Consider the following 27,488-nt stretch of genomic DNA (forward strand, 5'->3'; position numbering starts at 1 on the left):
TGGCTACATCTGGTTCTGAAGTCAAACAGAAATCCATTGATTTTAATGAAATGTTCCTTTCTTCCTTTCTTTCTTTTTTAGAAAAGTTTATTGTTTTTCCAAACAAACAAACAATACTTTTTTTTTCCTGAACAGAGTATTGGCCGAGTCAAAATTTGTACCGCTTTTAGTTTTCTCCAACACCATTTTATATATTTCACTTTTCACCATAATATTTTTTCTCTCTAATTTTTTGTTTTATTTTCCTTCTGTTTCTTCTGATATATAAACAATATTACCATTCGCCCTAATCTCTAATCTTAATCGATTTTTCTTTCTCCACCCCTCTCCTTACTTTCTTCAAATTGAAACCCTTTAAATTAAAGTCAATCGTTTTTCTAAAATCTAACCCTAACTCTAAATCATCTTATTCAAATGTTCTCCCAATGCTCCCTTTTCACAATATAATACAAAATGAAATTTATTTCTGAAGAGCACCTTTGTGATGGGAAAGTTGAAATTTTTCAGCTGAAGTAAAATCTGTATATTGTACATCAGTGGAGCAGAAGGTACAGCCAAGGAGCTGTCTATCTACAGCCTACCAGCCTTCCATACTGACGCTGCGAGAGCATGACATGTGGCCTTTTTTTTTTTTTTAGTAATTTGGAGAGGGAAAGGGAAAGGGCAAAAATTGGCGCTTCAAGTTTTGCAGAGACTTTTTCAGCTCACAAGATACTCAGGGGATTTTGGCCCAGCCCCTTTGGAGTGCTGCACTTGACATGCCAGGCAAGCCTGCAACTCTCCAGCCCACAGACGATGCACTCCAGTTGTAGATCCAAATCACCACCATGCACAGATACCATCCGACTCATTTCCAGTCAGGCATCTGTATACCTATATTGTGACACTTCACCTGATCAAATTCTATTTATATACAGATACACACACCCATATCTTTGCTGTCATACAAATTCAATATTGTAAAAATCTAAATGGGATTGCACAACTATATCACAGTTACACCTGTTCATCAGTGCTCAGAAAGATGAATTTCCTCCATACTTACTGTTGGTAATCTAATTACTAGAAAACAGGCACTTATACATGCACCAAATCCATAAAACCAAATTTTAGCCCAAATAAATTCAATTACGAACACTCTAGAAATACAGCAATATAATGAAGACATTTTCAAAATTACATATGCAATTTATGCATATAATTTGGATTCACGTGGTAGGAAAAGTGAGAAATGCACATCCTTATACACAAACCTACAGAAGTAATTGCAACTTTACTTCAAATCTAAAAGATGCCTACTGGTTTGTCCTTAAGTGGGCTTTTAGGACATACGAATGTGTATATTCATAAACAGCATATGATACACAAAAATCTTCTCTTGAGTTTTTCAGGCCTACATCTCTCTTCCACCATCCTATACGTTCAGCCTGCCTACTTTTATATATTTCCATCATCCAATAAATCAGAATTGAGAAATTAAAAAAAAAATGTGACCTAGGTTCAAAGACAGGCTGCCCAGGGAGGATAAAAAAGCTAGAAATCCTTCTGCTGCTACCCATACCCATCCCAAATATGGACAAACACAATTAATAATCCAAATTTAGCCTGCCTCCTACTTGTCAGGTTCCTGCCCATCCTCTTTATTACAGTGGCTTTAATGTGCCCATTCACCGATTTACCGTCAGCTCCTGCTTTTGGCTATGGAGAGGACACGGAGGATTTTATTATTTTTTTTAAAGCAGAAAGTCCCTCCTCCCTCCTCCCCAGCCACCCACCCACCCCCGTTTCTTTTAAATTCACAACATAGGCATACAAGGTCATTCAGTGAATCAACAATAGAGATAAGCTCTTCAAAATGCTGGAAGTCTTGATTCTCAGTTCCTGCCTTTTGCACCCCACCTTCCCAACCCCCGGCGGAGAGATAACTTAGGTGCCTCAACGCCCTATATACCCACACTAAACCACACTTCTTGCCACAGGGGAAACTAATCCACGCCCCAATCTTCAAGCGAAGCAACCAACCAACCAGGCTAGCCAACCTGCATTTTCCTTAGCTGACAAGGCCCTTTCAGGTTTCCAGTGATAGCCTTGGTTGTGGGTGGGGGGTGGTCACGCAACTCCCACCCACCCACCCCTTCCCCCCCCCAGCCAACACATTTGCTACAACTCCCTCACAGCTTCCTACAAGCTAGAGGTTCCATCTTCCTAGGCACACACACTCCTGTCTCCCTTCCCGAGACGTTGGGGGGGGACGGACAGAAAGGGGTTGTGGGGGGGGGGGGTAAGAAGAGGAGCCTTGTTTATGGCACAGGCTGCCTGAGAACACATGGATGCCATAGAAACCACATCCTGGAACCCCACCCTCCAGAACACCCAGCGAGGGGTGGGCTCAGAAGTCTGTCTCACCCTGGAAAGCATCAGGAGAGGGTTAAAAAAAAACCAGGCCCTTTTGGGGTGGATTCTGACTTGAAGCCCACGTCTAAATATATAAATATATATATATATATATAAATCTCTCTCTACTGCGACTTCTTTCCAGAAACAAGAGAGACCACCCCCAGTCTCTAGGGGATCCATCGCCTCCTTCGCTCGCTTCCCCATTGCAAAGTCCTTGAATCAGGGGTGCTGGGAAGAACGTAGAGACTATCGATGCCCGTGGAAAGTCAGCAAGTGTGCTGGGAAAATGGGATTTCGCTGCCCGGGTTTCGTCTCTTCTGCGTGTGTGTCCCTCTTTTTTTTTTTTTTTTAATTTAAATTAAAAAAATAAAAAATTAAAATTAAATCCCGGACTGAAAACTCGCCCTTGGGAACACTCCGGCCTGAGCCAGAGGGCTCGCCGAATGGGGGAACAAGGGGGTGGTTTCCACCCAGGGAACGGAGCTCTCAGATCAGCCAAACCCCAGAGATCTGCTTCCCCTTTTTTTTGGAGAAGGCAACCTTCTCGTCTCCCCAAAACTGGAAAGGCTCAATTTCCTTCATCGCTGCTGCCGCCGCCGCCACCCCCCTCCCCCTGCGGTACACCAGGATTTTCGGAAGAGTGGGGGGTGAAAAACCTTCGCAACCCTCCTTTTTTTTTTTTTTTTTAACCTATCCTCCCCTCTTTTAAGCCAAGGACGTTTCCAAGATCTTGGGAAATAGGAAGCGGGGGTTGCGGGGGGGGGGAGAAGAGCACGGGGTGGACGGCTTCCTTACCTTCTTGTTGCTCTTGTTGTAGCCAAAAGTGGCAATTCCTGCACGAGGAGGCACAGAAAGAAGCATTTTCGCTTAAATGTTAGAGAGCTTGGAAAGGGAGGGGAGGGGGGAAGAGAAAGAGAGAGACACACACACACTCACACACACACAGAGAAAGAGAGAGAGAGAGAGAGGGAGAGAGAGAGAGAGAGACAGGGCTTCTGGCTTACGTCACCAAAGCAAGCCAGCTTGGAATCTAGGACTAGGGTGCCTGCGTTCTGCCGGGTCCTAGTGCCTGCACTAGACAAACCCAGAGAGGTTTCCTAAAAAATAAAAAAAAAAATAAAAAACCTGGAAATTTTGGAAAACTTAAAGTGCAGAAGTTAAACCATAAGCGACCTTCCATGCCAAGAAGCAGTCCTGCCGCTGACTCTGGCCTCTGGCTGCCCTGAAAAATAGAAATGTCATGTGGCTAAGCTGTTCATCAGGTGTCCAACAAACCCTGGCAATGCCCCCCCCCATCTTTTTACCACATAGGATGCTATATATGCCAATAATTGCCCAAACCATAGTACATGATTAATGAAGACCCTGCACAGATCCAAACTAAAACCTCGCTAGGAGTGTTGCGGAAGAATATGCCTTTATTCCGGATTTCCTGGGATAATCAGTTTCCAATACCCCATGTATCTTTTGGACCATGCCTGCCTTTTCTTGGATAAAACCAGTGGTGGGATTCAGCCAGTTCGCACCACTTTGGGAGAACCAGTTGTAAACTTTGTGAGCAGTTTGGCAGACTGGTTGTTGGAAGAAATCATTAGGGCAGAGAACCGGTTGTTAAATTACTTGAATCCCACCACTGGATAAAACTGATTCCTATGTGTCATTTCTACAATTGGGAGTAAGTAGAATCTCATAGCATTTTACTGATGGAAGCCATTACACGTTTTCTGAATTCTAGAACAAGTTTTCTTTTCCTAACTGGGGAAAAATCAAAAGAAGTTTACCCTTAACAACCAAGGCTCGGAGGAGAGAGATGGTTCTTTGCTGACTGTGAGCAATGCAATTGCTCTGGAGGCAGCTTCAGTCTGAAACAAAAGCAAGTTTTTCATTATGGGGATAGCTTTCCCTGATGGCCAATAATTCTGCTGTCCCAATATGCGAAATCATTAAATGCTCTGCTACATTCATTGATAAGCTTCAGATGAATTACTCACCCTCTTGTGGAGATGAGGATGACTCCACAGAGCAGGGGTCTCCAACCTTGGTCGCTTTAAGACTTGTGGACTTCAATCCCCAGAATACCTCAGCCAGCTTTGCTGGCTGAGGGATTCTGGGAGTTGAAGTCCACAAGTCTTAAAGCGGCCAAGGTTGGAGACCCCTGCCACAGAGGCAAGGTAAGATCATGGCATCATGCAGAGATGCAACTTCCTCTCAGCTCAATTGACTTTAAAACAAATCAAGTAGTTGTCTTTCATGCTATTGAATTGTGTTCCACAATTTTGTCCAGGTAGTCCTCGACTTACAACAGTTCATTTAGTGATGGTTCAAAGTTACAACGGCACTGAAAAAAGTGACTTATGATCATTTTTCACACTTATGACCATGGCAGAGTCCCGTTGTGCCTCGTCCGCTTTCCCCGCAGCCGGGCCCATCTTACCTGCTTCCGAACGCTGAGGAATGTCCTAGCATGCCTCCTGGCCCCAGCCCTGGCTCCATGCCCAGACAGGCTGAGGAGGAAGAAGTGCCTCCAGCCCCCAGCTCTGGCTCCACGCCCAGGCAAATGGAGCAACTAGACCCCTCCCCCTCCCCCACAGCATGTGAGCCTGAGGAAGGTCAATTACCAACAGCTGCAGACTGGAGTGACCCTCGCTTCAGGAGAATTGATAGGCGGCGGCAACAGAAGGAAGGGAGGGGCAGGCCTGGATAAGTGCTGAGTCATGGAGCCACACCCCATGTCCTATATAAAGGATCTGCTTTCTGGCATTCTCTGAGTCAGGCAAAGTCTACCTTATCTTGCTGAAGTCACTTTCTGGTCTCCTGCCTGCCCTGAGGACTTTGCTAGGACTTTGGCAGAGCTGCAGAGGCATGCCTGATTCGGATTTCCCTGACCCGGCCGTCAGCGGAGGAGTGGGACACGACAAGTCCCCACGGTCATGTGATTTATATTTGGATGCTTGACAACTGGTTCATATTTATGACCGTTGCTGTGTCCCACGGTCACATGATCACCTTTTGCGACCTTCTGACAAGCAAAGTCAAGGGGGAAGCCAGATTCACTTAACAACCATATTACTAACTTAATAACTGTAGTGAATCACTTAAAAAATGTGGCAAGAAAAGTTGTAAAATGGGGCAAAACTCAACAAATTTTTCACTTAGCAACATTAATTTTGGGTTCAGTTGTGGTTGTAAGTTGAAGACTACCTGTACTTCTGTTTCAGGAAGAAAATAATAAGCTCAAGTTACTTGAAAGTTCTGGTTGTAATGTATAATTTCTATAATACATTTGATAGAGATTTAATTCATATACCTTTATAGAATAGAATAGAATAGAATAGAATAGAATAGAATAGAATAGAATAGAATAGAATAGAATAGAATAGAATAGAATTGAATTGAATTTGATTGGCCAAGTGTGATTGGACACACAAGGAATTTGTCTTGGTGCATATACTCTCAGTGTACATAAAAGAAAAGATACGTTCATCAAGGTACAACATTTACAACACAATTGATGGTCAGTATATCAATATAAATCATAAGGATTGCCAGCAACAAGTTATAGTCATACAGTCATAAGTGGAAAGAGATTGGTGATGGGAACTATGAGATTCAGTAAATAGAATATTCTATTAAATATTCTAGATATTTATAATAATATTATAAATTATAATAATAAATTTATAATTTATTAATTATATTATAGTATAATTATAATTATATTATTATTAATTATTATTAATTATTATATTATTATAATTATATTATAATATAATATATAATTCTATATATAATAGAATAGAATAGAATATTCTATAAATATTCAGTAAATACATCTATGAGCAAACTGTAACTATAATACAGGTTATTTACACTGATTTATGATCTCAATAGGGACAGGAACTTCCATCATTAAGTGAGTGAAGTGGTTGTTAAATCAATCATATGCCATTGTACATCCTTTTTTGCTGCAGTTGTTAAGCAAAACGGCGATCGCTAAGTGAATCACACAATTGTTAAGCAGATGTGGCTTCCCCCATTGACTTTAGTTGGAAGCCAGCTAGGAAAGTCGCAAATGGCGATTACTTGAACTTGGAACATTACAACTGTCATAATACATGCCAGTTACCAAGCACCTGAATTTTGATCAAGTGCTTGTTAACCATGGGGAAGCTGCAATGGTCATAAATGCGAGATCCAGTTGGAATTCAGTTTTTTCCAGCACCGTTGTAACTTCAGTCACCAAATGAATGATTTTAAGTCAAGGACTAGCTATATATAAACTAAGACATTATGTTTGGCAAATCAAATCTTAGTATACTTATAAATCTAGCCATTGTATTTAAGTTAAATCAAATGATGCCTTGCTGTGTATAAACTCAGCAACATCACAATATTACAACTGAACAGTATTCTGTGGTCCGTTTTCAGCCAGAGAACTTTGGATGGGGAATAAGAGAGCCACTTTGGATCGAGAATCAGTTTGGATCAAGAGTCAGTTTGGTCTAGTCTAGTGATTAAGGCACCGGGCTAGAAAGTGGGAGACCGTGAGTTCGAGTCCCCCCTTAGCCATGAAAACCAGCTGGCTAACTTTGGGTCAGTCACTCTCTCTCTCTCTCTCTCAGCCCCACACACCTCTCATAGGGTTGTTGTGGGGAAAATAGGAAGAGGAAGGTGTGCTATTTGAATTATTTGTAAAAATAATAAAGGTGGGATACAATAAATAAATAAAATATAATAAATAAAAATAAATAAGGCAGGATAGTAAAACAATGCAGTTTCTCCCATCTGCAAATATTCCAAAGAGAATAAGTGGTACCCCCCCACACACACCTACACTTCTCTTTTAAGGAAATCAGAGGATATAGCAAGTCAGGACAAATAAAGAAAAGGTATAAAATGCCCAGACTGTGTTTCTATAACATTAAGAGTGCAACAGAGAGGGCCTCCTCCGGATACCGTCAGCCAAACAATGCTGGCTGGCGACCTCCAGGGGGAGGGCCTTCTCTGTGGGGGCTCCCGCCCTCTGGAACGAGCTGCCTCTGGGGCTTCGTCAACTCCCCGACTTCCGGACCTTCCGCCGCGAGCTGAAGACGCTGTTGTTTCAATGTGCAGGACTAGCTTGAACATAGTTTTAATTTAGGGTTTTAATCAGGGTTTTAAACGGGATTAAACTGTATTTAAAATTTTTAGGCCATTATTGAATCAGTTTTTTATATAGTTTTTAATTTGTATTGTATGTATTGTGTTTTTTACTGGCTGTGAACCGCCCTGAGTCCTTCGAGAGAAGGGCGGTATACAAATATAATTAATAATAATAATAATAACAACAACAACAACAACAACAATTTCCAGGAGTTCCTTTGTCCCGCACTAGGGAAAAATACCTTCTCTTAAAATCAAGAAACCTGTAGCTGTTTTAACTGGAGCCTGTCTTTTGCACATTTAAGGAGTTTTCAAATGTCCATTCAACTATTTTATATACAAACAGACATGCCTCACTTCAGTATACTTTTGCTAGGAAAGTACATTTCCCTTCTTTCCTTGGTATGGTGACTGTTGTAACTGAGTACTCAGAACCAGCAGAGACAACTGGCGGTAGGCAATTGCTATTAAATAAGTTCTGTAGTTTTGAGCTGCCTTCAAGGATATCTTAGCAGTTTTTGATACTCCTGGACTGGCCATTAATCTTGATCTTGGGAAACTCGGTGATATGATGGTTTCAGCTGTGCCTGGAGGAATGGCTTCTAAAAGTAGAACTGTGTTAAAGGGTCTTATATGACACTACAATAGTCTGTTCTACCTGCTTCAACTTTTATTATCTGCATGAAATCACTAAAAGCTCTGGACTGACATTCACTTCTTTCCGTTTTCTGTTGTGCAACTTTTGAGCTGGTCTCTAGAGCTGCTTCACAAGCTAAGACTTAACTCCAGCAAGAGGAAAGTATTGTGGGTAAGAAGCCCAACACTTCAAGGATGGTGGCTTACAATCAGACCTTGATAAATTCCCTGGTTCTTACCAGTTTAAGCTGCATATTGAGGTAACATCTGGCCAGAATAAATTTTATTTCAGTTTTTATGTTCAGTTTTATGTTCTATTGCAATCATCTCCAAACTTAATCCTGACTACAATCCCAGCCTATTGCTGGCTAAAGTATTCTGGAAACTGGAAACTGGTCCATATTTCTGTAAAGCTTCCTTTTAAAGATAGCTCAGAAAACTTGTATTGATACTGGTAGGTGCAAAGAACTGAGCATGTATATTATTCACTGGCAGCAGTGATTATACTAATGTTTTCAATGTACAGGAGTTGGGCTTTAAGATCCAAAAAATTTTATGCCCACCTGATGAATTTCGGTAGCACAGATTCTAAAGCACAGATTCAGCCTGGCAAAAAGATTAATCGATGGACATGAGGAATAAGGGCCTTCCTGAGAATAGCCCTTCTGTTCAATTTGATTCCAATTGATACTTATCAGGCTCAATCACCGCAGTTCTTCAATGGGTCAGTCTTGTATGTTCTGATTATACTGCTAGCTTAATTTCCAGTTTTAAAAGTTATCATCATCTAGTTCATATATTTCTATCAGCTTGGAAAAATTCAAAGTGATTTGGAAAACTTTCACTGAAATAACTAATCAGAAATCTATTTATTCACCTACCTTTCTTTCCCGTTATGATACATACTGCATTAAGAACTAACAACAGCAGTTCGTTGACCCGTCTACAAAACTTCTGCAATCAGTTAAAGATTCCACCAAGGCCCAAGAACTTCTCAAATGAACAATGTGCCATTGGTAGGTACATTCTTCATTTGCCTTCTCCTTCCAGTTTCCTCTTGATTCACGATTTAAGATGAATAAGTCTCTAAGGAGCATGGATCCTTTTTTCATCTTGGAGAGTTCCTTTTGCTAGATCTTGACCTGCTGGAACATTCAAGTGTAAGGAACAGATAAAGCATGTAAGAATATCATCTAGAAAGGCATTTCAACATCATGTTTTCAAACTGATTGGGGGAAAAACAGCAAAGGAATAAGCAGGCTCTCCTCCCTTTATCTGGACACCCTTTTATCACATTCATATCCTTATTTTTGTGAACTCCCACAGTTCATACATTATACTAATGTATGGCTTGTTTCACCATATTTACTATATAAATCACAATTGGCTGGTTTTCACAATACCCTAAGCCAACAAAAACTTTATAACAATATGAAAATTCAGTATAAGTGAGTACTTACAAGGGTTACTTGCTTTTGGTCAGCAGTGCTGAGATTTTCCACTTCAGGTATGTTCAAAAGTTCCAAAGCTGTGTGACATCTGTTATTCAGGTGCTTGTTCTAAAATAACTCAGAAGCTAAAAATGCATCATAACTGCATACTACTTTACTATCCCGCTGCCCAATATTGTTTCAACTTCTCAAGAAAAATATTTTTTCTCCATATGAAGCTTTTAGTTTCTTTAAATGCAGACTTATTATTTATTTATTTATTTATTTATTTATTCATACTTTTATACAGCCCTATCTCCCTAGGGACTCAGGGCGGTGTACAGCCATATAAAAACACATAAATATACAAAGTAAAACATTCATCTAAAAAACTTATTATATAGGCCAAAATTTAAAACAGACATATAAACAATAAAACCCAATTTAAAACCAAATCTAAAATTTAAACATTTAAAATTTTTAAAAAATCTAGTCCAGTCCTGCGCAAATGAATAGATGTGTCTTGAGCTCGCGGCGGAAGGTCCGAAGGTCAGGAAGTTGACGAAGTCCTGGGGGAAGCTCGTTCCAGAGGGTGGAAGATATGCTAGATTTAATGTTATTTTCACTCCAAAAAATAATCCAAATATTTGACCAGATCATGGACACTGAATCAGGTAGGATAATTTAAATCCTATTCATTTCCACAAGAAAATTTTTCCAACTCAAAGCATTCCAGAAAATTTATATACCTCTAGCATTGGGCAAGTTTATTCATTAGCTGTGACTTTAGGGAAAGTTTGGAGGAGATTTTCAATGGTCTTCCCATTCACACCCTGGTCTACATTACTAACCTTTATTGGATTAAACGTATGAATTCAAGTATCTCCTCCAGGTTAGGAATCTCTGGCCGAGTTGCAACTTTCAGCAGCATCAGCAGGATGGCCAACTATGAGGGACACAGAGAATTGTAATTCTGCAACATTTGAAGAGCCACGGATCTTTCCCTGCCTGCATTAGGATATTAACTAGAAAGCACTACAGTAATCAGGTTCCAATTTCATAGAATTGTTTCAATAGCTCCAGCATCTTACAAAGGATTTAAGGATGCAGTCCAGGGCTGTGTTCACATAATATACTAAGCCAAGGTGGTGGATGCTGTATGAATAACATAACACATTAATTCAGAAGTGAATCGAAACATACAGTATTATGACTAAGGTATGGGAAGTGAATTCATCTTAACTCATGATGCACTATTAAGCCATCCTTCCATCTCCTCTACCTGGGAAATGTTATTTGTGTCCCCCCACAGTTTTAGTCCAAGTAGAAACATGGGTAACCAAGGGGCAACCTTATGATCTATTACTGATACAGCCCTGAGGAGCCCTTACGAAGCATCTGAAGAATCTCAGAGTTGTCCAGGAACAGTATGAAAACCATTAGCCTAAAGGCATCCACCCTCCTCTTGCTACCATAAACTCCACAGAGACTTGATTTCCCGCAATTCATAAAGGCAACAAGCTTCTCTTGAGCACTCATCTTGTTCCAGATAATTATAGCACTTCAAATCTATTTGCATGGTAAACCAAAATAAAAATAGGTTCTCCTGTAACCAGAATTATAAGCCCCCAAACCAGAAATATAACAAGCCAGAATTAGCTCAATACCATAGGCTAGAAATTCTCCTTATGTCCTGCCTTTCTTTCTTCATAAAGGCTGTGCTTGCTTACTGTGCTGCTAAACTAAACGTATGGTTAATAGTGGGGGCCATTTTAGATCTTAATACACATGCCTCTTGAGCTTGCTATGTCATCCAAGCACAGAACACCGATCAGTATCAACCTACAAGCCTGGATTTTAAGTTATAGTGTGAACACAAGTAAAATAAGTACCTGCCATAGTACCTACTATATGAAACATTCTCCCTCCAGATATGAAATCTATGGACTTTTGGTATGTCCTTAAAAGCCTGGCTCCATGCTCAAATCTGAGGCCCTGAGTATGTGAAGGTAGACTTTCACTGGTTAGTGATATGATGAGTGATGAATTCTCAGCTGCTATGTATTTATCTTTTATATTACTGTAATTGTTTTTATTTTAAAATTTTGTTCCCTGCCCAGAATCTCTTGGTCAGCCATAAAAAATAAACTAAATACCATAAATCCCTTGTAGCGTGTGTGTATGCACACATGGCCACATACACACAGTGTACATATACAAACATGTCCCCGCACCACTATCAAAAACAGGAGCATGAAAGTTGTTTTAAAACCAGTTTGATATTTGACAATGTCTGGATTCCCACATTTTATAAGCCATCAATCAATCGTGATTTACAGATGACTGTAGCTGCGTTCACACAATAAGCCAAATCTAAACCCACATTTCGTTTAGTGTAATACCTGACGTCCATACATTATTAGGCAATAACATATATATCTATGTTAAGGAAAGCTTTGCAGATTAAAAAGTGGTTGGGTTTTTTTTTAAAGACCAAGAAAAGGCCACGGTGTTTTTCTTTCTCATTGGCTGGCAATTCTTGCTCCCTTATTAGCATACAAATCCAGCCCTCTTTATTTAACAGAAGTAATCATAAGTAAAATGGAAAGTGTGATTAAAGAATACGAAGTAGTTATTAATCTTCACTGAACGAATAAGGGAGCTTCTCTTACACATTTTGGCACCATTGGAAGAAACATTTAAAAAAACCTTTTCTTTTTTCTCCTTGGAATGGATGTGGGAACTCTTAGGTCTTACAGGCAATTTTGCCAGATCCCTTGATTGATTGAGCTTTGATGCACATCCCACTCCTTGCTCTGCAAAACATCTCTCTCTCACACACACCCTTTATACCCCAGATTCGTTAATGCTGAATCTTACTCATATGTTCTCCTTCAGACTGAAGGAATTCATCACTTACTTTTTATGAGTACTGTCTCCTATCTTCCCTCTAATAGAAGTGGATTACCCTGGAAGCTGCTTGCCGGGCAGAAAACACAACTGAAATAGCAAAGGGCAGAACAACAACCTTAGCCCAGGGAAGAGAGGGAGAGGTGGTTTCCTGCTTGTGACTTAAGTCTTCAGTACTTTCTGATAACATCATAAGTCATCACTGGACACAGAACTGGAATGTGGCACTGAGGAGTCCAACTTTTTGTTCGGTGCAGGAACTGAAATCAAATTAAAGGGAAACCACCATCTTTCTGGGAAACAGGTCACATTCTCAAGTTGCTTGTCATCATTATTTTTCCTAATATTGAATTGACACCTACATTCTTAATTGAGGCTATTAAGGCCATTATTCTGTGTCCTGTGCTCAAGAACCCTGGAGAAAGAGTCTTGGCCTTCTTCTGGGTGGCAACCTTTCCAATATTTGAAGACTACTAGGTATTATATTCCTCCATAGTCTTCTCAAAACTAAACATTCTTTCAGTCATATGTTTTAGTTCTTGTTGCCCTTTCTTTCCTGAAGTGAAGTGGCTGTGTTGAACTACTACTTTCTTGGATTAGAAAGCTGCATTTTTACTGATGCAACATTCATCCATCTTTTCTGCAGCTACGTCACTCTGTCAATTCATCTTATAATCAACTACTATGACAATATTTTTTTCACAAGGACTACTATCAAACCAGGTATCCACCACCAGCTACTCCATGACAGAATGACAGGACGGGTTTTTTTTTTCAGGTTTTCTGATTGCTTTTTATTGGAGTACTCCAAGCAAAAGGGCTCCTGGCCAAAATGCCAAGAACCAAGAACAAAGGTTTACAAGGATTCTTTACAAGGATGATACACCAGCCACATTGGCCATTCCCAGTAGGGTAAAACAGTGTGTTATGCACTAGCCCCAGTCCTATGCAATCCGTTCTTTGTTTGCTTGTTGTCAAATTCTAGCCAGGGTCCGAAGGAGGGAATGTACATCAAGTACCGATTGCACAGCTTTGTCTCTGGCCTTCACCAGTTCAGTGTATGAAGTGTCTCCATATAGTCATTCAAGAAACCCTTACAGTAATCTACAGTTGCTGCTGAACAAATGTTAAGATGCAACTATGCTCTTTGGTCTAACGTCCTAAACAAGGCTGAAGTACTTTACATGCTAAATACCAAGGCCATAGAGCCAAAAATCACTGTTGATAACACCCAGCTAACAAATGTAAACAGCTTCAAATACTTAGGAAGCATCATCTTAAGCAATCCGTTTTTGGGCAAAGAAATCGACTCCAGGGCCAGCAAGGCCAGCTAGGCACTGGGATGACTACATACTAGAGTGCTCAAGCAACCCAACATCTGTATCTCCACAAAGCTGAACATCGTCACCTCCCGCTTGGATTATTGCAATGCTCTCTACATGGGGCTGCCCTTGAAGTGCACCCGGAGGCTGCAGTTAGTCCAGAATGCAGCTGCGCGGGTAATAGTGGGAGCAACTCGTTGCTCCCATGTAACACCACTCCTGCGCAGTCTGCACTGGCTTCCTGTGGTCTTCCGGGTGTGCTTTAAGATTTTGGTTACCACCTTTAAAGCGCTCCATGGCTTAGGACCCGGGTACTTACGGGACCGCCTGCTGTTACCTTTTGCCTCCCACCGACCCGTACGCTCTCACAGAGAGGGCCTTCTCAGGGTGCCGTCCGCCAAACAATGTCGGTTGGCGGCCCCCAGGGGTAGGGCCTTCTCTGTGGGAGCTCCTACGCTCTGGAACGAGCTTCCCCCTGGGTTACATCAAGTGCCTGATCTTCGGACCTTTCGCCGTGAGCTGAAAATGCACCTATTTATTCAAGCGGGACTGGCCTAAAATTTTATTGGGGTTATTTATATTTTAATATTTTAAATGGTTTTAAATTCGGCCACCTTATAATATGTTTGTTTTAATTTAATATTTTAATATTTATACTGTGGTTTTTTACTTGGCTGTACACCGCCCTGAGTCCTTCGGGAGAAGGGCGGTATAAAAATTGAATAAAATAAATAAAAATAAATAAATTTACAGAACTCTGGTTATCTCCTTCCTCCTATACGGTTGTGAGTCTTGGACTCTGTACTGAAGACCCATCAATAACTGAAGAAATTTCCCATGCGTGCGTTCCACTTTATTCTCGGCATATGTTGGCAAGACCGTGTCTCCAACCTGGACGTCTTGTATTGTGTGGAGTCCACCGGCATTGAGTCCCAGATAAATCAGAACCCAGATAAATCAGAACCCAGATAAAATTGGTAGGGCATGTCATCAGAATTGATGCTTCACCAATTTCTCCATAATGTAATGGAGCCTGGGAAGAGACCGCAAGGTCAACCATACAAGCTCTACAAAGACACTATGCCATTGTGACATTCAGCCAAGGAAACTAGAAGCTGCAACTGCTGATTGAACCCGCTGGAGAACCCTGTGCAATAAAGGGTCTACTTGCTTTGAAGACACGTGTCAATCAAAACTAATAAAAATAAATAAATAAACATTAACATCACAGAATAATATTCCGTTACCACAACAATGGACTACCAATGGCCCCAGACTCTGCATTTCCAGGCTGGGACTTCAGAGCCGCTTCAATGTCCATAGATAAATTGCACAACAGCATGTTTTCTTCAAACCTGAAACTTCCATATATTAATAATCATTCTCTTCACCTCCTCATCCAAGTTATTAATGAAATATTGAAATATAGAAGTTTTCTGGCCATCAGCAGTTCTCTAGAATCTTGTTAAAACTCCCACTGTCTAATTAAGTTAGATACTAGATTAAGAAATTAATATGGCAATAAACAGTTGAATCAGGGACAGTTGCATCCACTGATTTCATTGCTCACCTTAAGACTTTATCCACTGGGACAAAGTATTCAGCATCCTCTCCTTAATTTATATTTTTTGGAAATGGAATATCAGAAATGCACCACCGGTACCCATAATCACATAAAAACTATAGGAAGAAAGCATACAAAGAACTGCATATTCTGAAATGTATCCATATTTGCCCTAAAAGCAAAAAGAAAACTCTCAATTTAAGACAAGCCTTCCCACCAAAAGACATTAAATAGAAAAATCTCATTTATCAATATAATTATATTTTTGGCGACTTTAAGATAGTACTTCCATTTTAAAACTAATTCATCCAAGGAAATAAATCTGCCTTTCCTTTTAGGCAAATTCATACAGAGCCTGACTGACAATAATTTCAATTTCCATTCTGATATCCTTTATTCTACATGACTTGATTTCTCTCCCTCAGACACTCAAAACTTTCAATGCTGTAGCAATATCTGAATATCTCCAAACAGATCATGTCATTCTCAACAGGCTTGGAAGCTAAAAGGCTAGGTTTGATGCCTCACTGATGGATGAATTTCATCATTGAAAAAACCCTATTTTCCAAAATTAGTGCCACTTGCTATAGAAGTGAAGGGTGAGGGGAACAGAAAGTCTGAGAAAAGGGGCTTTCAGGAGAGTTTTTTTTAAAAAAATTATAAAAGTATTTCCTTATATTTTAATGTAGAAAAATAGTTAAAATGTGAAAAATATGAAAAATATTTGGAAATCAAGTACTAAACTAAAATGTGAAAGACTAGTCAGGAGTCAGGCAAACAAATCTTTAGTTTGTTGAAGTTCATAAAAATTAAAAAAATAAGGATCAGAAAAAAGGAAAACTGCTTACAAAATACTTTAAATTCAGAAAATTAGACTGATTCAACAGTATATCATGTGACAAATGCATATTCCGATAACTTGGTTTCCTTAATCTACCAACTACCTACCAACGTTTAGTATTTAGTATTTTCTGTGAAATCGCCTAGTATAAGTCCTGATTTTTGGGTAGGAGGTTTGATCACAGGACATGCTATTTTTAACAAACAGGAAGATCAAACTGAGTAGAATGAGAACATGGTTACATCATAATACTCAGGTGTGGTTCCCTTAACTCAGTGGTAGGATTCAAGTAATTTAATAACCGGTTCTCCGCCCTAATGATTTCTTCCAACAACCAGTTTGCTAAACTGCTCAGAAAGTTAACAACCGGTTCACCCAAAGTGGTGCGAACTGGTTGAATTCCACCACTGCCTTAACTACTGTTTCTTAAAAGATAAGCAATTTAGTTCACATACTATGAGCTAAATTTATGACTGTATGACTATAACTTGTTGCTGGCAATCCTTATGATTTATATTGATATATTGACCATCAATTGTGTTGTAAATGTTGTACCTTGATGAACGTATCTTTTCTTTTATGTACACTGAGAGCATATGCACCAAGACAAATTCCTTGTGTGTCCAATCACACTTGGCCAATAAAAATTCTATTCTATTCTATTCTATTCTAAATCAAAATAACTACAATATAGTTTTTAGTGTAATATTGCCAGATACCATCTTTGGACCAGAGGCCTAAAGATTCACTCAAGAGTTGAATCAGCTACAATTTGCTGAATTAGCTACAATTGGTTCACATGCTAAGCCAAAATTAATTAAACCACTTTATGATTTAGCATGCTGTGGAAATATGGCCCAGCTGCTGTAAGAACAGAAATCATGAAGTTGAAAGTACTTTTCTCTGCTGCTCTATAAACTTACCAATAAGACAAAGCTCTCTTGCCGTGGGTAAAATTATCCACACAAAGCTCATCCGAATCCCAGAGAAATCCCAACAGAACAGTCTGCAATGAAAGGGATTGATGCAAAAGCAGAGAGAAAATATTCCAACCATTTTAAACAGAGGCTGTGCCTCCAGTTTTAGATAGAAAATTTGACCTGGTTAGATTGTAGAGTGACCTCATTAATATTTATTTTAATAGTTGGCAACCTATCTCTTCTGCCAGAAACATAGCTCTTCTCTTCCTGTCACTCTTAGCAGAATTCCCAGGCCAGTTTACAAATTCGAAGATAAAATAGAGCATTCACATATATTATCAACATGTTATTAAAGATGGCACACCTTACCATTAATTATTTGATGACCCCAAATAATTGCAGCAACTCTGTTCTTATTCCCATTGTTCCTTCACCTCTACACAGAGTTGCCATAATAGCATGCTTTCTCACCCTTCCTTTCTCACTAAAATGTTACAAGTGGAGTAATAGCATCTTTAAGTCAGGGTGGGAGGAGACTGTTGTAACCCCACCTCCAAAGCCTATTTTGTCCTTCTCTCTTCTTTTCCCTACAGTACAGGATAGAGCATGGAGGTCGTCTTTAAAAGCAGGGTATCTTAAAATAACCAAAATATGAGGCAAGCAGAAAAACTTACAAAGGTGAGATGCAGCCTTTACAAGGACTGAGCTACTGGACTAGAAGTTTAACAACACTAGGATTCACACATGGTGCCAAGTTGAACAACAGCACACATGATGGTTTATCACAAACCATATATCCGTACATGTCCTCAAAGTTATAATGTAACTTAGACCTGACACATTGTCATAGTGTAACTGTGTGCAAATGAGGCAACTTTGTTCCATAAACATGACCATATGTGAGAATGACCTTGGGAGAAAGGAGGAAGGCCTGCAGTCTAGGTATTAGTCCAGTGGTGGGTTTCAAATTTGTTTTACTACTGGTTCTGTGGGTGTGGCTTGGTAGGCATGGCATGGCTTGGTGGGCATGGCTTGGTGGGCGTGGCAGGGGAAGGATATTGTAAAAACTCCATTCCCACCCCACTCCAGGGGAAGGACACTGTAAAATATCCAGTCCCTCCCCAATCCAGGGGAAGGTTATTGCAAACTCCCCATTTCCTCCTGATCAGCTGGGACTTAGGAGGCAGAGAATAGATGGGGGTGGGGCGAGTCAGAATTTTTACTACCAGTTCTCTGAACTACTCAAAATTTCCGCTACCAGTTCTCCAGAACTGGTCAGAACCTGCTGAAACCCACCTCTGTATTAGTCTGATAAGAGGCTGCTGGGTCTGCAGGTAGAGAGGGAAAGCATAGAAGGAGTTTCAGAAGGGATCCTCCCTAGTTTTTCACTCAGACTAAAAAAAAAGGGGGGGCGAGTTACTTTCAGTTTTGCAAGAGATTAAATATAATCAAACAATAAAAATGGAGCTAGTACACCTTGATGTATTTGTTATTTGGACTCAAAGACCTAATCATGACTGAAACAGGCCTATGCAACACAATGCCCACAGACACCAATATATCTACAAAGGCTTTCCATTGTGGATATCAGCTTTTATATTCTACCTGATGTTCTTTTAAATACAATCAAACATGAAATTGCCCCTCCCTCGGCTGATTATTTATTTAAAATAAAACTGCTGGATTCTAACAAAGATCTCACTGCAATGGCAGAAAAAATCCTGGGAAACTACTTCACCTTGTAGGAAACTGGTGTTTTAGTAATTAGCAATGTCTACTAGTGCAGTCATTTTGTGATCCATGATTCACCATTGACAACCATTTTCTACCCGGGTTATTTACGGGACCGCCTACTGCTACCGCCTACTGCTACCGAATACCTCTCACCGACCCGTGCGCTCTCATAGAGAGGGTCTCCTCAGGGTGCCGTCAGCGAGGCAATGTCGTCTGGCGACGCCCAGGGGAAGGGCCTTCTCTGTGGGGGCTCCCACCCTCTGAATGAACTACCCCGGACTTCGTCAGCTTCGGACCTTCGGACCTTCGGACCTTCGGACCTTCCTTAAAACATACTTATTTAATTGTGCAGGACTGAGCTAGATTTTAAATTTATGGTTTTAATTGGGTTTTATTTTTATATTTTAATTAACGGGCTTTTAGAATAAGTTTTTTAACTGCTTTTATATTGTATTTATGTGTTTTTTAAGTGCCTGTGAACCGCCCTGAGTCCTTCGGGAGATAGGGCGGTATATAAATATGATTAAATAAAATAAAAAAAAAATAAATAATACCCGTGGCTCAAAATGTTTTGCCTATGTTGTATTTAAATAATCCTGGCTTGTTTAAATCAAACATATTTGATTTAATTTGTGAGCACAATCTAAGATCAGTTCACACTTCAGACAAAGGCTTTGTTTATTCTCCCTGCCAAGTTGCAGCACTATCCAGCCATATTTATTTATTTGTTTGTTTGTTTGTTTTTGTTAGCTGAAAACATTGCCAATTCCCATCCTGCCTCTTTTCAAACAATTACAGTCCCCTTATTCCCCTGCAAGAAATGGTTCACAAAGGCTAACTGATCTTCTTGATGGGCCTTATGTCTATCCTTGGGTAGTATTAGCAGAAAGGAGAAAATGCCATTCTAATATCTGCTTAAAAAATCTCTGCTGGTAAAACACATAATTTCCACCTGGCTTATCTAAACCAGTATCTTTCCGAGCCCCACCAAAACTTTCAGAAGTGCACAAAATCAAAATTATTTACCAACAAAGGCTGAAAAATACTGTAATATAATATTAAAATCCCATCAAAAAACAGTAAGAAGCTGTACAATAGTGGTAGCAATTGCATTATTTTAAACTTTTATGTGGTAATTATTATATATATATATATATAATTATATATATATATATATATATATATATATATATATATATATATATATATATATATATATATATATATATATATATGTCTTTAGTTATTCGGGTTTTCTCCGCGTAAAATTGGAAGTGTCTTGGCGGCGTTTGACGAAGTCTCATTCGTCATCTTCAGGCTTCAGCTTGGCTTCTGGGAGCAATGTGTGATGCAACATACAAACACCCGCGAAAACCTCAGAAAACTGAGGTTTTTGGTTATTCAGGTTTTCTCCCGCGTAAAATTGGAAGTGTCTTGGCGACGTTTCGACGAAGTCTCAATCGTCATCTTCAGGCTTCAACCGTGCTTCTGGGAGCTTTCTGGGAAGCACGAAGCTGAAGCCTGAAGATGACGAATGAGACTTCGTCGAAACGTCACCAAGACACTTCCAATTTTACGCGGGAGAAAACCGAATAACCAAAGACCTACATACAAACACCCGCGAAAACCTCAGAAAATAAATATATATATATATAAAAATAATTCTTAATATATCCATACAAACAAAAGCTCTTTTCGGATACTCCATAATTTTTTTTTAAGTGGGAAGAGATCCTAAAGGTTAAAAAAAAGGAAGAAACCAACCTTGGACTGTCTTAGTAGCACATTGACAAACAGAGGCAAAGTTGTGAGGAAAACATTCAGCAAACAGTAGGTTGAACATTTTTTTCCTGGGGCAAGACTGGGCCTGGAAAGGCTCAGTGTTTGAACCAAATCCAGCCATTGAATTCAAGCTGGGTATTTAAAAAACTTCTGATTCAATTTGTTGCCACTCTTGCTGATACATGGATGTGACTGTGCATGGCAATACAAATGGTCCTCAACTTATGATGAGAACTGGGACAAGAATTACGATTGTTAGGCAATGCGGTCATAAAACGTGACTGCATCACTGCAGGGATGACAATCCCTGTGATCTTGGTTGCCGTCGTTAAATGAATCCCACAGTCCTTAGATGAGAAAAATTCCCTGCTTGTTTCCCATAATCAAAGTCAGTGAAGAAGCCATCTGGAAGTTGCAAGTCCCAGACTGGCTATTGCCAGGTGAGGCTGGGAAGAAATGCACGGTGGGGGGTGGGAGGTGAGAGGCACTTTGTGGCTAAGAGAGGGTGCGTGAGAGGTGCTGCGTGGGTCAGGAGGGAGTGCAAATATGTGTGAGAGATACCATGCAGGTCAGGGAGGTTGCACAAGATTCAGGGCAGGTTGGAGAGGTTGAGCAGGGATGCAACAGGGTGCGCAAGGCTGCAAAGGACCATGGTTCAGGGAGGTGCATGATGACTCGTGAATGGCCAGTGTGATGGCAGAGGGGTTGGGGAGAGTCATGGGGGAGGGTGAGACCACCCCAGCAACTTGTGACCTTTCCTGCTGTCTTTCCCATTGAGTTTCTGGGGAAGCCAGCAGGAAAGGTTGCAGATGGCAATCACCTGATTGTGGGGTGCTTGGCAACCAATCATAAGTGTACACAGGTTGCTAATTGCCCAGATTATAATCACATGACTATGGGGTTGCTGGGATGGCCAATTGCTGAATGAATGGTTGTAAGTTAAGGACTATCTTAATCATTTGCAGGTTTTATTCCTCTCATTACTTGAACAACCGATTTCTTGCCTCTGTTGTTTATTTAAAATATGGTTCCCAAATGACTCTGGTTAGCTTATAACTAGGAACCAACATGCATATTAGATAGATAGATAGATAGATAGATAGATAGATAGATAGATAGATAGATAGATAGATAGATAGATAGATAGATAGATAGATAGATACAATTGACTGTAAGATCAAATATTCAAACTAATACCCATGCAAAACTAAACAAGTGAAAGGATAAAAGCAGACTCCCCTGTCACCCTTCTTCTACAAGGCTTGGAAGAACAACCAGGATGGGATGAATGCTGACGGAATCTCTGGAGGTGGTCATTCCAGAGGGCAGGAATTGCAACTGAATACTGTAGATGGGCTCCCATAAGATTACACCCTGGTGCACCAAACTGGATGGGCAAAAACCATGTGAGTTAGGCAGTCCCTCAAGTATCCAAGCCCTATATCTTAAAGGGCTTTAAAAGTGATAACAAGGACCTGGTTATTGCACCCAATTCTGCTGACACTATTTATCAAATCTCTAAGGCCGCTAATGCCAAAGCAAATCTAGCTTAAAATCAAGTTAAAAAAAACAACTGTTCAAATAAATTAATGAAACATCGAGAAAGATAAAAGCCTCTCAACATACATACATACATACAGCTTTTCTACCTGTGACCCACCATCCAAACACAAGCGAAAGCCTAGGGGCAAAACCAAGTTTTAAAGGCTTGCTTGAATGAGGTTAGAGTAGGGGCCACACAAATCTCACGGGGTAGGGGAAAACCTTCCTTTTAATCAGGATGAGTAGCTAACTCAAGTGTGGGCCTCTGACTCTGACTCCAAGGTTTATATTTCTGGAGTCAGAAGAGCAGCCCCTTTGTAGAAAGCTGTTTTTTTTTACTTTTAGAATTATGCTGTGCTAGAGTTATCACTAGACAGCCCTGTGCATCTTTTTTCTCAGATAAGTCCCACTGCATTCAGTGAGATTTACCAGTAAGCAAATATGGAGATGATTATAAACTCAGTTTATTATACCAGAAATAAACCCAATTCGATACACTGAAAAAATAGGCATAGGTAAGCAACTACTGTAAGCAACGTTATGCATATTTCTTTGGATTTAATGATGCTAGACTAAAATTATACTCTAGTTAGAGGCGGGCTGTACATTCCTAAGTATATAAATGACTTTCCAGCAAGACATGGTTTACTAAATAAACAATGATTGGTTTTTACCCATTAAATTATGAATTCCCTTACAAACTATAATGGCTAATTTGCCCAGGATGCTAACCAAAAACCAAATCACCACTGTTAAGTACCATATAAGGAGTGAGCTATAGGTTTCACTCAGGTCCTCCAAAAAGGTGGGAAAATACTTAAAGCTCATTGGTTAAGCTGTCTGGCAGCCCTCTATAAAAGAGGACACTGCCAGACAAGCACTCTGTTGGGTTGTACTGGTCTACTAATAAAGAGCTGTTGTTACTGAAAGAGCTGTGTCCGTCTCTTCCATCATCAGATCTAACAACCACATTATGGATTAGCATGACTGATGAATCAGCATTATGTGACAAATACTGCCAAATAAATTAGATTAAAGCTGAGTATCTCTGAATACATTTTATGGGATGGAACATCTCATTGGCCAGCTAAGAAAATCTCCATTTTTAAATAATACAACTCTGGAGATGAACACATTGTTAAGTTTTATAATAGTGGGATAGGGATTTGGAAGCAAGCCATCAGATTTTATGTTAACCTAAAACAATATAGTAGCAAAAACTGGGATATAAGTCCTACAGGTTTGCCAAACTTTCTCCCCTATTTTTTTTTAAGCTTATCTAACAATTAGAAACTAACTTGCAGATTTCTGAGGTTTGTAGGCCTGGGAGGGTTGTTTCTCAAGAGTACAGTTCTCAGTATTTCCTGGGAAGAGAAGGAAATAACTATTAAGTCAATGTTAGTATTTGCATGGTAAGTTACACAAACTTTAATTATACCTTCACTTTAAAAAAAATAATCATTATTTCAGGCTTGCATGACGCAGGCTCACGAACTAGTCAACCACATTCCAACCTAGGTTGTTTTATGAATCCAATCTCTGTGGTTAGGTTATGGTTTGTTGTGTAATGCAGACACATAAGTTGGATGAATAAACCACATCTTTCTTAACTACGGTGAAGCACGGACACTGTCTGGAAAGCTCTGCCCTTTCATTCTTGATTTATGAGAGTTGGCTATGATGGTGTAGCCTTGCTGGAAACATACTAAGATCTGCTGGTGGCTATTGTTTCTTACCGATCTTTTCATGTGCACTTAAATCAGTTCTGGTGCTGAAGCCCATCTAATCTCTCTGGAGACAGTGTGTTGTCTCAAGAAGGTCCTTGCTTTTACCTTGAAGGGAAGCCGCCTCCTCCTCCTCCTCCTCCTCCCCCTCCCCCGCCCCAGAGTAGAAAGGGTGAGATCTGGGGAACCGTCAGGCCAAACAGCTTTTGCTAGCGTCACAGCCTCTGGCTTTCCAGCTGGCAAGACTGACCGTAACTGCAGATGTGTTGGATGCCAGCCCAATTCTTCATGAAGGAGGGGGCAAAATGGTTGGGAAATATGTAGCCAGTTTGTTTTGGCTGAAAGACCAGTTTTCTGTCCAGGCAGAGAAGAGAGAGCGAGAGAAAGAGAGATGGGTGGGTCCTATTTTGTAGTGACCCCGAACGGCTGACTTCACAATATGTTGCTGGAGATGGGACTCAGAGAGGAGCTGGCTTCAAGGGAACAACAGCAAAACAATGGCAAACCCCAGCAGTTGTTTTATTTAATCCCTCTACACTTGCACTGCTTCCAGATAAAGGAAATCCAGGCCAGGAGTCACTTTTTAAAAAAGTATATTATTGGTTGTCTGCATTTCTTGGCGTGGAAAAGCAAAGGCTGGTATGTATACTGTATAGACTTGCCTGAGATAGGGGCAAATAAGCAGACAGCATTTTTTTTTAAAAGTCTTTTAAAAAATTAAGCACATTGTCAACTTAGAAGAAACACCTTTCAAATATTTCCTCTTCAAAGTTGTATTGTACCAAATTCTAGAGCTCCAAAAGAGGTCTTCACAGGAGTTGAAAAAGAGAAAAGGATGGCTGGCTATTGTGCCTTAACTCAGTTTTGGAGGCAAAGATCAGCAATGAGGTTGCAGCATAAAAATCAGAATTATCACAGATAATGACATTAAAGTGTTATCGACTGGGACTGGCTGAAAAGTCTACAATTTTTCCAGTTTCTTTGGCCACAGTTTTTATATGCCTAAACCAGTGGTGGGATTCAGCCAGTTCGCGCCACTTTGGGAGAACCGGTTGTTAACTTTCTGAGCAGTTTGGTGAATTGGTGGTTGGAAGAAATCATTAGGGCAGAGAACCGGTTGTTAAATTATTTGAATCCCACCACTGGCCTAAACACATAAGCTTTCAGTGAAAAAGCGAAAAGCAGTAATGAGACTTCTTGTTTTCAGGTATAGATTTTTAAGAATATATCACAAGAGGAAAAATAGTTGGAAGGGATGAGGGGAAAAAAAACATGTGCAGGTTGAGAATTAATTTAAGCACTGCCCTGAGTTCATCCTACTGAAGCAAAAGAAGAGCTAAGAGATGCCGGCCTTTCAATGAAATTATAGTAGTGTGACATTTTTTCTGCTACAACTTGACTGAATGACTGCTGCCAAAGGACAACTGAAAAAAAAATAGAAAAAAACAAAAGCAATGCAAGTCCTTGACTTGCAACCATTTGTTTAGTGACCAATGTTACAACGGCCCTGAAAAAAGTTATTTATGACCGTTTTTCACTCTTACGACCATTACAGCATCTCCATGGTCATGTGATCAAAATTCAGATGTTTGGCAACTGGTTTATTTTTATGATGGTTGCAGTGTCCCGGGGTCATGTGATCACCTTTTTTGACCTTCTGACAAGCAAAGTCAATGGGAATTAAGTTTCACTTAGCAACCATGTTACTAACTTAACAACTGCAGTGATTCGCTTATCCTAACTACTATGGCAAGAAAAGTCATAAACGGGGCAAAATTCACTTCTAACTTTCTGACTTTAGCAACAAAAATTTGGGCTTAATTGTAGTTGTAAGTCGATCTGTATCTGTTCATATCATGTCTAAAAGCCCAAGAAACAGAAATCCAAATAGGATGTGCAAAAAGAAACAAGGATGATTCTCAATATTTGAGATCTCTTACACACACACTCACATACAAACACACAATTGTTACAACAGACACTCTTTCATAGTTGACCTTTCCCCCCACAGATGGTGCCAACCGTATAGATTCTAATCACAGAGAAGAATTGCTAGGTTAGAGAAGTACTGAAGTCAAATCAGTATAATATAACTGTGGTTTATTCAATTTGCTAGATTTGCAAGACACACTGAATTATAAAGTGTCATACACTATGTGGGATTTATTAACACCATCTTCTCTCAAAAAAGATCATGGATCTACAACGCACAAAGTTTCTGATTTTCTTGAAAATGTGAAATATGACGCATAATGCAGTCCCAGGCTGCATTAATAGAAGGAGAGAATCATGTGAAGTGTTAATATCACTTTATAATGCCTTGGTAAGACCACTCTTGAAATACTGCATCCAGTTTTGGTTGCCACAATATCAAAAAGTTGTTGAGACTCTAGAAAAAATGCAGAGAAGAGCATGAAAGGTGATTGAGGACTGGAGGATAAAACATGAAGAACAGTACATCTAGTCTAGTGAAAAGAAGGAATAGGTGTGGTATGATTTATTTTATTTATTTTATTTATTTTATTTTGTCACAACAATATATGTAGGTATCATACAAAAGATTATATAGTAAATAAACACATATATGAGTAAATATAAGGAGGTATAAGCATATATATAGGAAGAAGAAAAGAAAAAAAACAATAGGACAGGAATGGTAGGCACGTTTGTGCGCTTATGCACGCCCCTTATGGTCCTTTTAGGAATGGGGTGAGGTCAATAGTAGAAAGTTTTTGGATAAAACTTTTAGGATTATGGGAAGAGACCACAGAGTCAGGTAAAGTATTCCAAGCACTGATGATTCTGTTACAGAAGTCATATTTTCTGCAATCTAGATTAAAGCGGTTGACATGATAGCAGTGTTCCAATATCTAAAGGGCTGCCACAAAGAAGAGGGAGTCAAGCTATTCTCCAAAGCACTTGTCTGAAAGCAAGACAAGAAGCAATGGATAATCAAGGAGAGAAGCAATCTAGAATTAAGGAGAACTTTCCTGACAGAACAATTAATGGCTTAGGACCGGGGTATTTGCGAGACCGCCTTCTGCCACCGATTCCCTCCCAACGACCTGTGCGCTCCCACAGAGCGGGCCTCCTCAGGGTGCCGTCGACCAAACAATGTAGGTTGGCGGCCCCCAGGGGGAGGGCCTTCTCTGTGGCGGCACCAGCCCTATGGAACGAGCTACCTTCGGGGTTATGCCAACTCCCCGACCTCCGGGCCTTCAAACGTGAACTGAAGACTTTATTATTTCACCGAGCGGGACTAGCCTAAGACATATTTTAGCGAAATTTTAATAGGTTTTAATCGGTCTTTGACCGTTTTAGTGATTCGGCCAGTAAATATTTGCTTTTAATTGTTTTTAAATATTGTTATTTATTATATTTATATTGTATTGGTGTGTGTATTTTAATATTGGCTGTAAACCGCCCTGAGTCCTTCGGGAGATGGTGCGGTATAGAAATGTAATTATAAATAAATAAATAAATAAAATCAGCAGAACAACTTGCCTCCAGAAGTTTTGTGGGTGCTCCAGCACTAGATGTTTTT

General features: G+C 39.9%; 1 protein-coding gene and 1 long non-coding RNA gene across 10 annotated transcripts in view; both read right to left on the reverse strand.

Moving 5' to 3' along the window:
* The window catches only part of RBMS2 (RNA binding motif single stranded interacting protein 2), an 86,709-nt gene extending 83,325 nt beyond the window's left edge, over window positions 1–3,384 (reverse strand). For 4 of the 8 annotated variants that reach the window (XM_058170623.1, XM_058170617.1, XM_058170621.1 and 1 more), the window contains exon 1: window positions 3,193–3,382. In XM_058170623.1, the coding sequence (XP_058026606.1) occupies window positions 3,193–3,258 (66 nt within the window). In that variant the 5' untranslated portion in view covers window positions 3,259–3,382. Of the gene's footprint in view, window positions 1–3,192 lie in introns of all 8 variants that reach the window. The other 4 variants (XM_058170622.1, XM_058170616.1, XM_058170620.1 and 1 more) reach the window with 3 other exon arrangements.
* A 5,678-nt stretch (window positions 3,385–9,062) lies between these two features.
* On the reverse strand, window positions 9,063–24,059 carry LOC131191953 (uncharacterized). Of its 2 annotated transcripts, none has more exons than XR_009153609.1 (5): window positions 23,957–24,059; window positions 23,519–23,584; window positions 10,457–10,551; window positions 9,636–9,734; window positions 9,063–9,317 (listed from the first exon to the last, which is right to left on the reverse strand). It is a non-coding gene; the product is annotated as an uncharacterized LOC131191953 (long non-coding RNA). The 2 variants fall into 2 exon arrangements; XR_009153610.1 differs by having other exon boundaries at window positions 9,063–9,320.
* Between the last annotated feature and the right edge of the window lie 3,429 nt (window positions 24,060–27,488).

Source organism: Ahaetulla prasina, chromosome 2, assembly GCF_028640845.1.
Source record: "Ahaetulla prasina isolate Xishuangbanna chromosome 2, ASM2864084v1, whole genome shotgun sequence".
Lineage (NCBI taxonomy): Eukaryota > Metazoa > Chordata > Lepidosauria > Squamata > Colubridae > Ahaetulla > Ahaetulla prasina.